The 16,761-nt window shown below is 33.4% G+C and overlaps 1 protein-coding gene and 1 long non-coding RNA gene across 2 annotated transcripts in view; one reads left to right on the top strand and one right to left on the bottom strand.

The window, feature by feature from the left end:
• The window catches only part of KLHL4 (kelch like family member 4), a 98,019-nt gene that overhangs the window by 33,168 nt on the left and 48,090 nt on the right, over positions 1-16,761 (bottom strand). The window contains exons 2-3 of the mRNA XM_021079961.2: positions 2,236-2,403; positions 1,723-1,859 (exon numbers count right to left, since the gene is read on the bottom strand). Of these exons, the coding sequence (XP_020935620.1) occupies positions 1,723-1,859; positions 2,236-2,403 (305 nt within the window). The remainder of the gene's footprint in view (positions 1-1,722; positions 1,860-2,235; positions 2,404-16,761) is intronic.
• Positions 1-16,761, top strand: part of LOC110257755 (uncharacterized) — a 93,270-nt gene that overhangs the window by 74,709 nt on the left and 1,800 nt on the right. Inside the window, exon 4 of the long non-coding RNA XR_002340710.2 lies at positions 16,006-16,123. This is a non-coding gene — a long non-coding RNA (uncharacterized LOC110257755). The remainder of the gene's footprint in view (positions 1-16,005; positions 16,124-16,761) is intronic.

The raw sequence follows: 16,761 nt of genomic DNA, 5'->3' as shown, positions 1-16,761 counted from the left end.
TCAGATTCAGAGATGACTATTCAGCTGCTGTAGACACCGAAACCTGACCTGATTATTAAAAATAATATTCATTTCTCAATGAAACTCTAAAACTCATAGAAGAAAACAGCAGAAAAGCTCCTTGACATTGATCATGGCAATGATTTCATGGGCAAGACACCAAGAGAACAGGGAACAGAAGACAAAATAAACAAGTGGAAATACATCAAACTGAAGAGATTCTCCACAGCAAAGGAACCAAAAAATAGAGAAGACAATCTACAGAATGAGAGAAAATATCTGCTAACCATATATATGATAAGGCCTTACTATCCAAAATATATAAAGGACTCATACAACTCAATAGTGCAAAAGTAAATAATCCAATTAAAAATGGGCAAAGAACCTGGATAGACATTTTCTTTTCCAAAGAAAACATACAGATGACCAACAGGTACTTGAAAAGGTGTTCAATATCGTTAATCATCAGGGAGATGCAAATCCAAACCACAATGAAATATCACCTAATGCCTATTAGGATCGCTATTATCAAAAAGAAAAGAGATATTCAATGCCGGTGAAGCTTTGGAGAAAAGGGAACCTTTGTGAACTGTCGGTGAATGTATATATTGGTTCCGCCATTATGGAAAACACTATGGAGGATCCTGAAAAAAATTAAAAAAAAATAGAACTACCATGAGATCCGGCAATTCTACTCCAAAGGAAGTGAAAACATGATCTTAAAGGGATAGCTACACTGCCATGTTTATTGGAACATTATTCACAAGATATGGAAACATCTTAAATGTCCTTTGACCAATGAATGGATAAAGATAATGTAATATACACATACATACAATAGAATATTATTCAACCATAAGAAAGATGGAAATTTTGCGACTTGTGACAACATGGGTGAACCTGGACGGCGTTATGCTAACAGAAATAAGGCAGACAGAAAAATAAATACTGTATGGCATCACTTGTATGTGGAATAGGGGTGGGGAAGGTAAGATGGGGAGATATAGGTCAAAGGGTATAAAGTTTCAGTTACAAGAAGTTCTGAGGATATGAAGTACAGCATGGAATAATATATTAGGTATTGTGTACTTGAAAGTTGCTGAGAGTGTATTTTAAGTGGTCTCACCAAAAAATGTTAACTACATTGAGATGATGTATGAATTAGTAATCTTGATCTTGGTAATTATTCCACTATATAAATATAATGCATATATATAGTCAAGTAGTATACTTTAAATATATACAAATATATTTGTCAATTATTCCTCAATAAAGTTGGAATAAATGAATGAATGAATAATAAATATTTCTTGGTGCTCAAACTCAACTGGTTACCTTGTTTTATAGTTTGAGTAAATATGACGTTATTATTTCAAAAGAAGAAATTAAACCTGTAGAGTTAGAATATCCCACTTTCATTCTCATTTTTACAAATGGCAATGTACCCACAACATTTGAAAGAGAGATATGCTCTTGCATCTTTGTGTTAAAATAGCTCTATTTTCTCATTGTCAAATATTTTATAGCATATTATTTACCTCTTGCTCCTTTATACCACTGAATTTAAATACTGATTCTGCCACTTACTACCTTAGGAAATGTACCTAACTGGTCTATCCTTCAATTTTCTCACTTGTAGAGTCAGAATAATAATAACGTGGGTTATAAAATGTAGGGTTATTGTTTAAGAATTGAATGAGTTAATACATGCCAAGCACTTACCTGTGTAAGCATACTGCACCAAGGAATTAAGTGCATTGGGATCGATTCCTTCCATCTTGACCTCTTCTTGTTTGGCTTCAAGCACATCATTAGTAAACATTGCAGCAAAGTAATCAGACACTGCACTGAGAACCAACCTGAAAATAGGAATGTTTCATAGGAACTTAAATCAGCCCATAATCTCACTGAAAAGCATGAAATACAGTCAGTAACTTTGTGATACTGGTGAGTCTGTTTTCTGCATAAAGCTTTGATAGTTCAGAAAAGTGTAGTGAAATTAGAAAGGTGAATTAATTAAGCTTATTTTCTTTAGACAGTTTATGCTGTTTTTCTTCATCAATTTCTCTAGTTTGGCTGTTCGAAACATCACACAGGGAAATGGATCATTTAAGTTAGTTCCTTTTCAATATAAAAAGTTTTCCTCAGTGCTCCAATTTGTACTCAATGGACTGATTCTTTCTTCTTCATACTTGCTATATTCACTAAATGATCTGTCTGTGTAAGGATACTTACCGATGGGCTGGGATTCGGAGGTGTCCAGCAATGAGTAGCACATCACACAATTGTTTGTCTTTCAGGTAGTTCTCCATTTTATGAAGAGTTTGTTCTGCATGATTTACAGCATGGAACTGCTCCTCAGATCTGCTGACATTCATTTCCTTAGGATGTTGTGTATCTAGTCTGAAAGGGGGATAAGTGTGAGAATATGTTTTTTTTCTCCTAGTGAGTGTGCAAATGTCCCGTGGAAATTTAGACACCTATACTTATAAAAGAAATATATTGAATTAAAGTAAACTTAAAATGTGCCCTCCAATCTTAAATATCTCACTATTATTTCTCTCTAAACTCCATTAAAGAGAAGTGTTAAGGTGAATACTTATGTCTGGAATGTAACCATGGATATAATAACTATATTTATAGTTCAGCTGCAGGGCTAGTGGTAATTGTTTTATGCACAAACATAAACTTCAAAATACAAACCTCTTTGATTTTTATTCACATCACAAATGTGTCATTAGGGATGGGATTGTATGCATGATTCAAAATACTTTTTTCTTTATTTTTTTATTATTATTTCCCAATACATTTTTTTCTACTGTACAGCATGGTGACCCAGTTACACATACATGTATACATTCTTTTTTTCTCCCATTATCATGCTCCATCATAAGTAACTAGACATAGTTCTCAGAGCTACACAGTAGGATATCATTGTTAATCTATTCCAAAGGCAATAGTTTGTATCCATTAACCTCAAGCTCCCAATCCATCCAACTCCCTTCCCCACAGGCAACCACAGATCTGTTCTCCAAGTCCATGATTTTCTTTTCTGTGGAAAGGTTCGTTTGTGCTGTATATTAGATTTCAAATATAAGTGATATCATGTAGGTATTTGTCTTTCTCTTTCTGACTTACTTCACTCAGGATGAGAGTCTCTAGTTCCATCCATGTTGCTGCAAATGGCATTATTTTGTTCTTTTTTATGGCTTGGTAGTATTCCATTGTGTATATGTACCACATCTTCCTCATCCAATCATCTGTTGATGGACATTTGGGTTGTCTCCATGTCTCAGCGATTGTGTTTAGCTCTGCAACAAACATGTGGGTGCATGTGTCTTTTTCAAGAAAAGTTTTGTCTGGATATATGCCCAAGAGTGGGATTGCTGGGTCATATGGTAGTTCTATGTATAGTTTTCTAAGGTACTGTTCTCCATAGTGGTTGTACCAGCTTACGTTCCCACCAAGAGTGCAGGAGGGTTCCCTTTTCTCCACACCCCCTCCAGCACTTGTTATTTGTGAACTTATTAATCATGGCCATTTTGACTGGTGTGAGGTGGTACTTCATGGTAGTTTTGATTTGCATTTCTCTAATAATAAGGGATGTTGAGCATTTTTTTCATGTGCTTGTTGGCCATCTGTATATCTTCCTTGGAGAACAGTCTATTCAGGTCTTTTGCCCATTTTTCCATTGATTGATTGGCTTTTTGGCTGTTTGGTTGTATAAGTTGCTTATATATTTTAGAGATCAAGCCCTTGTCACTTGCATCATTTGAAACTAATTTTTTCCCATTCTGTAAGTTGTCTTTTTATTTTCTTTTGGCTTTCCTTTGCTATGCGAAAGCTTGTCAGTTTGATTAGGTCCCATTGGTTTATTTTTGCTTTTATTTCTGTTACTTTGGGAGACGGACCTGAGAAAACATTTGTAAGGTTGATGTCAGAGAATGTTTTGCCTATATTCTCTTCCAGGAGTTTGATGGTGTCTTGTCTTATATTTAAGTCTTTCAGCCATTTTGAGTTTATTTTTGTGCATGGTGTGAGGGTGTATTCTAGTTTCATTGATTTGCATGCAGCTGTCCAGGTTTCCCAGCAATACTTGCTGAAAAGATTGTCTTTTTCCCATTTTATGTTCTTGCCTCCTTTGTCAAAGATTAATTGACCATAGGTGTCTGGGTTTATTTCTGGGTTCTCTGTTCTATTCCATTGATCTGTATGTCTGTTTTGGTACCAGTACCACACTGTCTTGATGACTGTGGCTTTGTAATATTGCCTGAGGTCTGGGAGAGTTATGTCTCCTGTTTGGTTTTTGTTTCTCAGGATTGCTTTGGCAATTCTGGGTCTTTTGTGGTTCCATATAAATGTTTGGATTGTTTGTTCTAGTTCTGTGTAAAATGTCATGGGTCATTTGATAGGGATTGCACTGAATCTGTGGATTGCTTTAAGTAGTATGGCCATTTTTCCAATATTAATTTTTCCAATCCATGAACATGGAATATCTTTCCATTTTCTTACATCTTCTTTAATTTCCTTGATTAATGTTTTATGGTTCTCAGCGTATAAGTCTCACCTCATTGGTCAGGTTTATTCCCAGGTATTTGATTTTTTGGGGTGCAATTTTAAAGGATATTGTGTTTTTGTATTCCTTTTCTAATATTTCATTGTTAGTATACAGAAGTGTGATTGAATTCTGAATGTTAATCTTATATCCTGCTACTTTGCTGAATTTGTTGCTCAGTTCAAGTATGTTTTGGATTGAGTCGTTAGGGTTTTCTATATATAGTATCATGTCATCTGCACACAGGGACAGTTTTATTTCTTCTCTTCCTATTTGGATGCCTTTTATTTCTTTTGTTTGTCCGATTGCTGTGGCTAGGACTTCCAGTACTATGTTGAATAACAGTGGTGAGAGTGGGCATCCCTGTCTTGTTCCAGATTTTAGTGGGAAGGCTTTCAGCTTTTCTCCACTGAGCATTTTATTTGCTGTGGTTTTGTCATAAATGGCTTTATGTTAAGGAATGTTCCCTGTATACTCACTTTGGTAAGAGTTTTTATCATGAATGAATGTTCAAAATATTTTTCAAATTTGATTATATTCTGAAGTTTCTCCAGGGAGTACTCCTTCCTCATTATTTAAATATTTCATTCCCATCAAGAAAATACACATATTACCATCTTTTATCTTTTTTCCAGCTTTATTGAGATATAATTGACATGTTACATTGTGTAAGTTTAAGATGTACAGTGTGATGATTTGATTACATTATATTGTGAAATGATTACCACAATAAGCTTAGTTAACACATCTATCACCTCTCATAATTACTGTTTTGCATGTGGTGAGAATATTATAGATCTCTTCTCTTTGCAATTTTTTTTTTTTATTTTCCCACTGTACAGCAAGGGGGTCAGGTTATCCTTAGATGTATACATTGCAGTTACAGTTTTTTCCCCCACCCTTTCTTCTGTTGCGACATGAGTATCTAGACATAGTTCTCAATGCTATTCAGCAGGATCTCCTTGTAAATCTATTCTAGGTTGTGTCTGATAAGCCCAATTTTTAAGCATACAACACAGTATTGTTAACTGTAGTCTCCATCCTGTACATTAGATCCCTAGAACTCATACATCTTCTAACTGGATGTTTTACCCTTTTACTTTTGAGGCAAACGTGATGACTGTTGAATTTGCAATAAGGAAAGCTATGTGTCTTTTCACCATCATACAATGGTGGAATTGAAATTAAATTCCACAGAAGCACATAGAGGTTCACAATCAGTAGAAGCTTAAAAATATGGTGGTTGGATGAACATACTTAAATACTTTGCTCACTTCTGTTCTTACTTCCAGGCATCATTTTCTGATCACCAGTTAGGATTAGTTTTAGGTCTCCCCCATCCCCTAATTTAGCCTGTGTTTTTCTGAAGACAATTGGTCCAGGTTGACATTACCCTTTTTGTATGGATAATTCAAGTAAATTATTAATCTCCAAATCTTCTTAAAGATACTTGGAACATACAGTCAATATTGTTTTGGTAATCAGGCTAACACAGTATGAATATCCTTAAAAACTGTATGCTACAAAAAATGTGCTTGTTTATTTTTTTTGGAAAGGAAGAATCCCTTGTCATCATAGAGAAAGTCATTCAGGTTTCACTTACCTTCACTTCATCCTAATTTTTCCTCTGCTCAAGAAATGATTTGATTCACATTTATTAAATCAAACATTCAATCTATGTCTAATTATCTTAGCTGTACTCATGTACACTCCAACATGTATTGGAGAGGGGTATACCTTAAAGGAAGAATATGTTTTGGGAAGTTCTTGCCAGGAAATATTTTATTCTGTGAGTTTTCTTCAGCCTAATTTGATTAAGGACAAAAAAAAAAGCCTCTTTAATTACTATCTAGTTTGGGATGTGTCTACCTGGGCACGGTAAATTTATTGATCTGCAGTGTTTTTAATAATTAAAAAGTATATTTTTGGAATCTAAAAATCCTATCACTATGAACCACACATAACTTTGTTAGGTTTTAAAAGATAGAGGCATCTTGAGTCTCATCGAGAAATAAGAAATTTGGAGTTTCCGTCATGGTGCAGAGGGAACAAATCTGACTAGGAACCATGAGGTTGTGGGTTCAATCCCTGGCCTTGCTCAGTGGGTTAAGGATCTGGCATTGCAATGAGCTGTGTTGTAGGTCTCAGACACAGCTTGGATCCCACATTGCTGTGGCTGTGGCTGTGGGCGGCAGCTATAGCTCCAATTGGACCCCTAGCCTGGGAACCTCCATATGCTGTGGGTGCAGCCCTAAAAAGACAAAAGACAAAAAAAAGAAAAAAAAAAAGGAAGAAGAAATTAATACTTAAAGAGATGTGGGTAGATCAAATTATAATATCTGAAATATAACGTATTAATTTAAAGATATAAAATATTATAATTTATTCTTGGTGATTATCTAAGCAGAATATAGTAAAACAAACACAAAAACCAACAATAACGGTTAAACTAATCTACTGAAACTTAACCTGATCTTAATAAGTTCCCAGAGCTTGTAAGTTACAATTCTCTTGCCTCCATTTTAGATACTGTAATGTCAGGTCAGATGATCCAATGGAAAGCACTACATTAGAGAATTTTCTTCCTTTTTCTTCATTGTATGGTAACTACAGATGATGACATGGGAGACATGGGATGAAAACTGCATCAAAATGTCTGGATTTAGTTTTTGTCCTTATACTTAAAAGCTGAGTGATTTTGAGCAAGTAATTTTATCTAGGTATTAATTTTCTCCTACAAAATAGGGGTAAAATAACACTAACACCAATACTACTAACAATAATGCTTATGTCACAGGACATGTGATAATGTACATAAAAAAGTCTCTGTACAAATATGATGATTACATGTGATAATGTACATAAAAAAGTCTCTGTACAAATATTAAATCTTATGTTAAGATAATCTTAACTACCAGGATGTAACTATTTCCATAAATATTTTAAAGATTTTTGGTCTTGAATTGATATTTAATTAATAGACTTTACATTTTAGAGAATTTATAGGATTACAGAAAATTTGAGAATTTTTATTTTTGGTTGTCACAAGTAGGACACTTTTAGATGTTCCCTCAAGAGCAACTTTTAGTTGTTACAACTAGGGAAGGATGCTACTGACATCAAGAGGTTAGAGGCCAGTAAACATCCCATAAAAAAAACTGGATTTTAGTAAACATCCTATAAAAAAAAATTATTTGTCCCAAAATGTCACAGGTGTCATGTTTGAGAACCTGGTTTATCTCTTAATTCTACAATTAGCTTTTTAAGCCTGAGAAAGCAGGGACTGTGTTTAAAATTTTTAAATAACAATGCATTTAATGCAATACTTTGCACACAATGAAAATCTAATTGATGATTTAATATTCAAGTCAAATTTCAGTGACTAAATATTACACTACATTAACTATTTTTATGGTGTAAAATGAGCAAATTTATTGAGTTCTGAGAATGAGGAAGGGGAATTTGTGCTATTATTTTAAAAAACTATTATTTTAAATAAAATTTTAACATACCAAAAATTGTTTTTAAAAACTTAGCTTTTTTGTTTGTTTTTGTTCTTTTATTTAAAATATATTTGATTTACAGTGTTGTGCCAATTTCTTCTGTACAGCTTAGTGACTCATACATATATATATGTGTGTGTGTGTATATATATATATATATACATTCTTTTTCTCACATTATCCTCCATCATGTTCCATCACAAGTGATTGGCCACAGTTCCCTGTGCTATACAGCAGGATCTCGTTGCTTATCCACTCCAAATATAATAGTTTGCATCTACTAACCCCAAGCTCTCAGTCCATCTCACTCCCTCCCCCTCCTGCTTAGCAACCACAAGTCTGTTATCAATGTGTGTGTATCCTTTTTGGTTTTAAAGATTGGTTTATTTGTGCCATATTTTAGATTCCACATATAAGTGATATGATATTTGCCTTTCTCTTTCTGACTTCACTTAGTATGAGAATGTCTGGTTGATCAATGTTGCTGTGAATGTGATACATATATAGTGGAATACTACTCAGGCATAAAAAAAGAATGAAATAATGCCATTTAAAAACTTGACTTTTAAGAACATTTCAGATTTACAGAAAAATTGAGATGACAATAGAAAGTTATCATATATCCACACTCAGTTGACCCTATTATTAACTGCTTACATTAGTAAGGCTCATTGTAAAAACAATTAATGAACCAATATTTATACATTATTATTAAGTCCATAATCAGGTTTCTTCACTTTTTACTTAAAGTCCTTTCACAATTCTGAAATCTCATTGCGATACCACATTGCCTTAGGCTTTTCTTGGCTGTGAGAGTTTCTTAGACTTTCCTCAACTGGGATTTGTCTGCTTTTGTCACACTTAGACAGGGGTTATAAATTTTCAGCAGGAAGACCTGATGATTCGTTGTTATATGATTCACTTCTCTCTTGCTGCTTTTAAGCCTGCTTTGTCTTTTACTTTCAACAATTTGATTACAGTGTGTCTGGGTCTCTTTGAGTTTATCCTACTTGAAGTTCTTTTAACAAATTATACTTTAATTCTATATCTTTCCTTAAATTTGGAGAGTTCTCTACCATTATTTCTTCAAAGAAGCTCTCTGTCCCTTTTCCCTCTATTCTCCTTCTGGGATTTCAGTTATACATATATTGGTCTGTTTGATGTTGGCTCATTCACAAGTCTATAAGGCTCCATTTACTATTTTTCATTCCTTTTTCTTTATGTTTTTCAAATGCGATAATTTCATTTAACTTGCTTTCAAATTTACAAGTTTTTTTTGGACTGCTGGTTCATGTTTACTATTGAAGCCCTTTAGTAAATCCTTCAATTCAGTATTGCATTTTTCAGATTCAGAATTTTTGCTTGGGTTCTTTTTTTGTTATTTCTAAATCAATTTTGATATTATTTTGTTCATATATCGTTTTTCTGACTTTTTTTTGTTCTTTTTAATGTGTTTTCCTTTAGCTCTTTGAGAGTATTTAATAAGGTAGCTTAAATTATTTATCTAGAAAGTCTAAAACCTGTGGCTCTTTAGAGATAGTTTCTGGATATTTATTTTGTTCCATTTGAATGAGCCATGTTTCTAGTTTTCTTTGTATGCCTTGTGATCTTTTGCTAAAATTTGGCATTTGGAAAAACAGCCATTATTCCTAATCTTTGCATAATGGCTCTGTGTGAGGAAGTCTTTCACTAATAAATTCAGCATGAATGTTGAGGTCTTCTCTGGCCTTTTCTGAGAATATGAATCTGTGGACTCGCATGTGTGCTTTTTATCCCAATCTCCTATACACACAACTGCTTATACGTCTTAATTTATCTAAGTCTCACTTCTGCTTTTTGCAGGGCCTTAGATATTCTATTGTATTCCTTTGCCTATAATTTCTTGCCCCCAGGTGTCCATGGGCCTGGAGTCCTTCTGCAATTTTCATGCACTTTGGTGCCTGGTACTACTTTCTGTGACTTTCAACCTGAGAGCCAAATTATACTGCTTATTCTCATCTGAACCCTGAGTTAGGCAATACTGAAATCAATTTGTTGCATAGCCTACAGATAGGGCAGAATGTGGCAAAAAGTTCCACTCATTCCTTTTATCTTGAGTGTGAAATCAAGAAATAAGTTGCATTCTTCCAATTATGCCATACCACCTTGGTATAAGAGCAAGGATAAATGCCATGAAATTTCCTATTTTTTTTGAATGTGTGACTTTTTTTTTTTTTTTTTTTTTATTTTTATTTTTAGAGCCATACCACATGACATGTGGAAGTTCCCAGGCTAGGGGTGAAATTGGAGCTACAGCTGCTAGCCTATGCCACAGCAATGCAAGATCTAAGCTGCTTCTGTGACCTATACCACAGCTTACATCAATGCCACATCACCAACCCACTGAACAAGGCCGGGGATCAAAGCTGCAACCTCATGGATGCTAGTCAGATATATTTCCACTGACCCACAGTGGGAACTCCTGAATGTGACTTTTTCTTGACTAGGCATTTGCTTGGTTGTTCTATATTCCTGATTTGTTTCTAGAGCTCCCACAAAGCTTTTTAAATAAATCTGTAGTTGTTTACTTGATATTGCCATGGAAGACAAGGATCTGGAGCTTCTTAATCTGCCATTGTACTGAAATCACAGAAGCTTCTGTTTGATTTTATTTAATTTTAAGGAGATTCTTTAAGGTCCCTATGTTTTTCTGAATAGCAGTAAAACAGATATCAGAAAAATAAACCTTTGAGATTGTTTTTGTTGCAAAACTATTTTGTAACAATTTTTTAAAAAATTGGTAAAGTTGTTAATTTTGGAGGCCACTTTGGAAGGCTATTTGGAAATATAAACTTTAACATATGGATATTTTGTAAAGACATTCTTGGGGAGTTTTCAAGTTTGAAATTGAAAATCTGAGTGCAGCTATGTGAAAGAATGTGCCTTTTACCATAGTTAAAATGTTGTAAAGTCACAGAACCAAGTGATGCTAACATAGAGTGCATAAGTTAATATTTAGACATTTCTCAAATAGTTCTAATTTTTTTTTCTGTTTTTCTTTTGTAAGTTCCATTTTTCAAGTGAGTCATAGAGATTAAATGGAAACTTAGCCCTCTTCTAATGGTATTACTTTAATTCCCAAAACTCATTATATAAAAGATGATTTTCTTACTGAAGGAATGTAAAACTACACAGAAAATGAATTTCTATTTTTTTATATGGTGATGATTGACCATATGAAAAATTGCTTTCTTAAATGCAGGGGACAACCTTATTGCTTAAATAAAATTTTTGCACTGATTTTCTTTTGGAGAGCTGTTAAAGCTTCAGTTTTGTGCTTTTCCTAGCAAATAGAAGGCACTCAGTAAATGTCTGATGAAGGCATAGTTTTAATGCTATTGTAGTTTGAATTTTACTGTATTTGGAGTTGTGGAAGTGGATGAATTAAATCTCAAAAGCAGATCACAAACCTAAAGCTTATTCTTACTAAGATAGCTATGGTACATATTGAGAAACTTGCAGATAATATTATGATTCTGAGTGGCATGAATGAAACCAACAGTCTAACTTATAGTACGTAGAGATTTTTCTCTGAATAAATGATGCATTCTTTTGTGTGAAATAAACATTTTAAATATCATGTATGATTACACTGTAAGATATCTGTTGTAAAAAAAACTATTTGAAAGGAAATATTATATATGGATAATATAAAGCAGGAGCCTACAATGTTTCCATTAAATCCAAAACATTTTGCCATCTATAAAGGCTTATCTGTTATTAATACTTAGGATAATATATTTTCAAATGTTGGTATTTAATTATAATAAGTTACGATGGCATCAAAGTTGAAATTGCTTTCATCTAGGATGCTAAAATTTATTTGATCTTGGATTTCCAGCTTCCAGAATTGTGAGAAAGTACATTTATATTGTTTAACTAATCGAGTCTGTGATATTTCATCATGGCAGTCCTAGCAAACTAATGTAAGCTATATATAAAATTAAATATAAGGCCAGGTAATTTTTTCTAGTAGCTTATAAACATTTGCTGAAAGCAGTTGTATGTATTTAACAATAATAAAAGACAAAATCACGAGGTGTTAAGAACCTATTATTAAATATTGCATTAATTTTATTATAAAAATTAATAAAATTTGAGAGGAGACTGCATGGTGGAGTCACAAAGAATTTAGGCTTTTTACACAGATAAATACTTAATTTCAGTTACAACACTTAATTAGGTGACTTTAAGAAATTTAGTAATCTTCCCTAATACTCAACTCCTCTTATATGTAAAGTAGTTCCACTTTAAAGAGGTTTTTTTTTTTTTTTTTTTTAAAAAAAGTAACAGGAAATACTCATTAAATATTAGATATCACAGTCACCAGCAGCACCAGCACCACCACCACTGTCATCATCATCATCTCATCATCACAATCCCCATTTAGGGCTGGTATGATAGTGAAAACAACAGAAAAAATACAGGGTAGCCTTAAAAGGTACAGAAAGAATACAGGCGAGCTTATCCCTGAAGGATGAACATGGCCTGGATGAGCAAAAAAACAGTGAGAGAGGCATTTGAGGAATGGAGAATAAAGTGAACAAAATTTTGTAACTGTTATTATTTTTCCCAGCTAGATTTCTCAGATATGTTAGAACGAATGTAGAAGTAACAGAGTAGAAGGTAGACTAGGAACAGAGGTTAACACTAGGAAAATCACAGACCATTTACGAAGCCTGGTGGGGGCAATGAAAACTGAGAAAAGGGAAATCTGAGGTCAGGAATTGAGTCAATAGTAAGAAGTTGTTCAGAATGAGTTTGAAGAGTTCTAGATTATGGCTGACAATGACCCGACAAAGAAGCAAGAAGAATGCAAGTAGTTAGCATTTGACTTCAGTGAGGCCCCTCTTAAGGTCTCCCTGAGTGAAATAATGGCAGTTCTGAGCCAGATGCCTGGCAGCAGAAAAATGCATAGCATGTGTGGCATCAGCATTTGACTAACTTTATTGGAGTATAGAGATTATATGCGAAACAAAAGTGAAAGCAACAAGTAACAATCACAGATTTAATCAAATACAATAAGGACAAGAAAGAGAATATTGCACTGTGATTTAAACAGCAGGAGGATCAAGAAAAATTGGTGATCTTTTTGTTTGTTGCATTTTTTTTTTTTTTTTTTCTTATTTGAGGAAAGAGTTATTTCACAGAAGGGAACTTTTTTTTTTTTTTTTTTTGGTTACACTATGCTGGACAAAAAGCTGAAAAGAGGTTTAAAAATCAAAATGATGAGACATTCACACAATCTATACAAACAATGACAAACCCTTAGACACAAAGATTGATTGATGTGTTCAGTTTGAGGCTGGTGAAAGACTTATGGGATAAATTTGGGGTTTCCAATGGGTAAGTGGGTAAAATAAGGTGAAGTAGACAGTCTCCCAACCAGTTTTTAATATGGTATTAAAATGTTTGCTAATTTATTGTTTTAATATGTTTTTCTAAAGACTTTTGATAGTATTTTGTTACAATGTTAGTGTAACTGAGAAGAGCAAATCTAAAATATACATGATAGTCCATTCTCAAACCTCTACCTCCTAGTCTAGACCTCACTTTTCATTCATGTAGAGATAAAAAGTTGTGGAACAGAGAATAACATTTGCTGAGTTGGAACAGGAACATTGTATCCTAGCCAACATATCTGGCTATAAGAACAAAAGATTCCAACAAGGAGAAGTTTGTGACAACCAGCCACATGCCCTCCCTATTTAACATTTAAAAAGAAGCCTGAATTCTAAACTTGAGGAAGATGGCTCTTTGGGATACTAGTCCACCATCTTCTCAGTTTGCTGGCTTTCTGAATAAAGTCAATATTCCTTGCCCCAACACCTATGTCTCTCATTTACTGGCCTGTGTGTGGCAAGCAATACGAGCTTGAACTTGGTAATACTAAATGTTCTTCATTTGCTTTATAAAGTTCAAGAAATTTGTGAGTGATTTATGTTAAATACAGAGGTTATCTTTCTGCATTAATGATAGAATTCTTTTTACAAGGAATATTTTTTTAAAATATAAGAACATTTTATCATGAATAACCCTGTCCACAAAAATACATTAATTTTATTTATAGGAATTATATTTGTAATTCTACCTAAGTTTTTATATTATGTATGAATATTTCTATTCAAAATAACATTTTAAGCTAGTAATAGAAAATGAGCAATTATAAAATGCTGAATAATAAGTTATGAAATCTGGTATAATAATTTGCCAAGTAATACAGCAAAACAACTAAGTATTGGTACATGGCTGACATAGGATTCCTTTTGGATAAGTTATCATAATTAAGGCACATTTTCCACATTTCTCATAATATATTGAATCTGTGATGTCTATCAAATGTTTCAGTTAACATAAGCAGAAAAACTGTTAGAGCTGAAAATAAAAACACATTGAATATTTCAAATGTGAAAAGCTATACTTGTTTCCAATATGTTTATAAATCTGCCAGGATTGCATGTAGTTCATTTCCCTTTTTTAGTATCATCATAAAAAGTGTAACAGAGCTAGTGCCCTGTAGAGCTCCTAGGCACACAAGCCTTTCTGTGTCTTCCATTTTTTGTTTTTAGGGAATAAGTCTCAGCCTCCACGACCTACCCTGAGTTCCAAAGGGCAGTTGCTAATCAGGGAAGGGAGGGGATGCAGAGACCAGGGAGAAACAGTCAAGAGACAATAGTGCATCCTTGGTGCAGGGGCCTAGTTCCTCCTTAAGAAATATACATAATAATATCTTTGAGCCTTTCTGCAGAATTAAAACTCCCAACAAATGGAAGAGCTACCTGATAAGGATTATTCATTCCAAGAAGAAGGAGGACCACCAGAATGAGTCCTGAGTGGGGCACTAAACATCAGTTTTGACAGGCAATGCAAGCTTGCCTCTACCCTGATCCTTATCTGTGGCCCTATTTTCTACTCTCCAAACTATAAAACCACCTCCTAATGCTTTCCAAGTTGGGAAAGGCCACAGTCTTTAAGGCATTAGCCTGCTGTGGCCTCCTTTGCCTGGCAAAGCAATAAAGCTACCTTTTTCTCCTTCACCCAAAACTCTGTCTGCATGTTTCTGTTCAGCAACAGTGGACCAAGGATGAGTTTTGCCAACAAAAGTTATTTGTTATATAATAAAAATATCATTAACACCCTCTTTTCCAAGGTTTTCTTCATATGACCTTACTATTGTTTTACAAAAGTTGCCCAAATTTATGTCTATGTAGATAAATACATTATAGTTCTACTTACCTTAGTGAAAAAGTGTGCTACCAATTATTTTAAGTCAACATCAGGATCAAGTCTTAGATGTAGATTAAAAGGGAAAATGAATATTCTCATTTAGACCCCAAATGAAAAATTAGAGACTGTAATAAAGATATATATGTAGAATATAAAACTAAGTCTATTCATGTCATCATATAAGTGAAAAGAATATATTTTAAAAGATCCTCTCAGGATAATGCTGGAAACTGAAATGTTACTATACTTCAAATGCTATTTTATTGCATATTACTATACTCAAACGCTCTTTCATTTTGCTGTTGTCTTTCTTAGTTTTGAAGTAAAATTTAGTGAAATGAAGGAATAATCCACAGGACAAAGTAAAGAAAACTGATAGTGAATTTTAATGATAATTATTTTAGAAAAATGTTAGCACTTAAATAACTACTTTCTTTGTTGTACTTGTGACCCCTCTCTTTTCATTCTAAAATATAGTTAAAGATTTTCTATCCATTTTACATGCCTAAATGAACTATAATTAAATTAGTAATAGGAAGAGTTTGAGTATCATGCTAATATATTTGCTGTGGGTAATGTTTAAATGTCTTCCAAATATGAATTCTTCAAGCAGAGTAAAATAAATGCTAACGTGCTAACCAAGTGAAAAGATTTATTTATAAAAAGATTTTTCTCTTTCAGTTCCAAAAGCTTTTGTAAAAATAATAGCAAAGACTTCGTGAGACTGAAATGGAAGCTGAGAGAACTGACTCTTGCCTTATGGGGTATATCTGTTATGAGCTCTTTCTCTTCAGAGTCGGTATGTAACAGGAGACACAATTCAAAGAGCAATATATCTAAATTAATTTTTTAATGAACTATGTACTTTATAATTTTAACTGTAGTGCAAGTTCCAAGGTAGGTATAAAATAGTCTTTTATTTTCGTGTCCATTTATCAGAAAAGGAAAACTTACACATCCTTGTACATTACCAGTATAATAGTAATCATAATCATAATCAGATTATTGAGTGTCAGTTATGATTCAGGCAATATGCTAGACATCGAATATTAAACCATTTAATATTCACAGTCTGTAAGTTAAACTTTATTTTTCAGATAAGGAAACTCAGGCTCAGAAAGATTTAAAAATTGCCTAAATTACATAGCTAGTAAATGAAAAACTAGGTTTTAAAACAAAGATCCGTCTGATCCTGAGACTGATTACTTCTAGTATTCCACAATACCATTTAAGTACTTATATTACATTGCACATTTAACTTAGAAAATGTTGGGATCTTTGTATTGTATTCTAAATAGCTGGTACTGGTGAAGTTTACAGTTACTCTAAAAAAATCTTAGAAAAGATAAATTTGTTGAGACAGTTCTATAATTTCAGAAATCTTAATAACTTTTGAAAGCTTCTTAAATTATTTATTATACTGATAAAATGTAAGGA

This window comes from Sus scrofa, chromosome X (assembly GCF_054392235.1).
Source record: "Sus scrofa isolate SSC_HxYL_T2T_F1_AM1 chromosome X, Sscrofa_HxYL_maternal_Yorkshire_Landrace_v2.0, whole genome shotgun sequence".
NCBI classification, from domain to species: Eukaryota; Metazoa; Chordata; class Mammalia; order Artiodactyla; family Suidae; genus Sus; species Sus scrofa.
The sequence above is the reverse complement of the archived record's forward strand: the minus strand, read 5'-3'. Positions and strand labels throughout refer to the sequence as shown.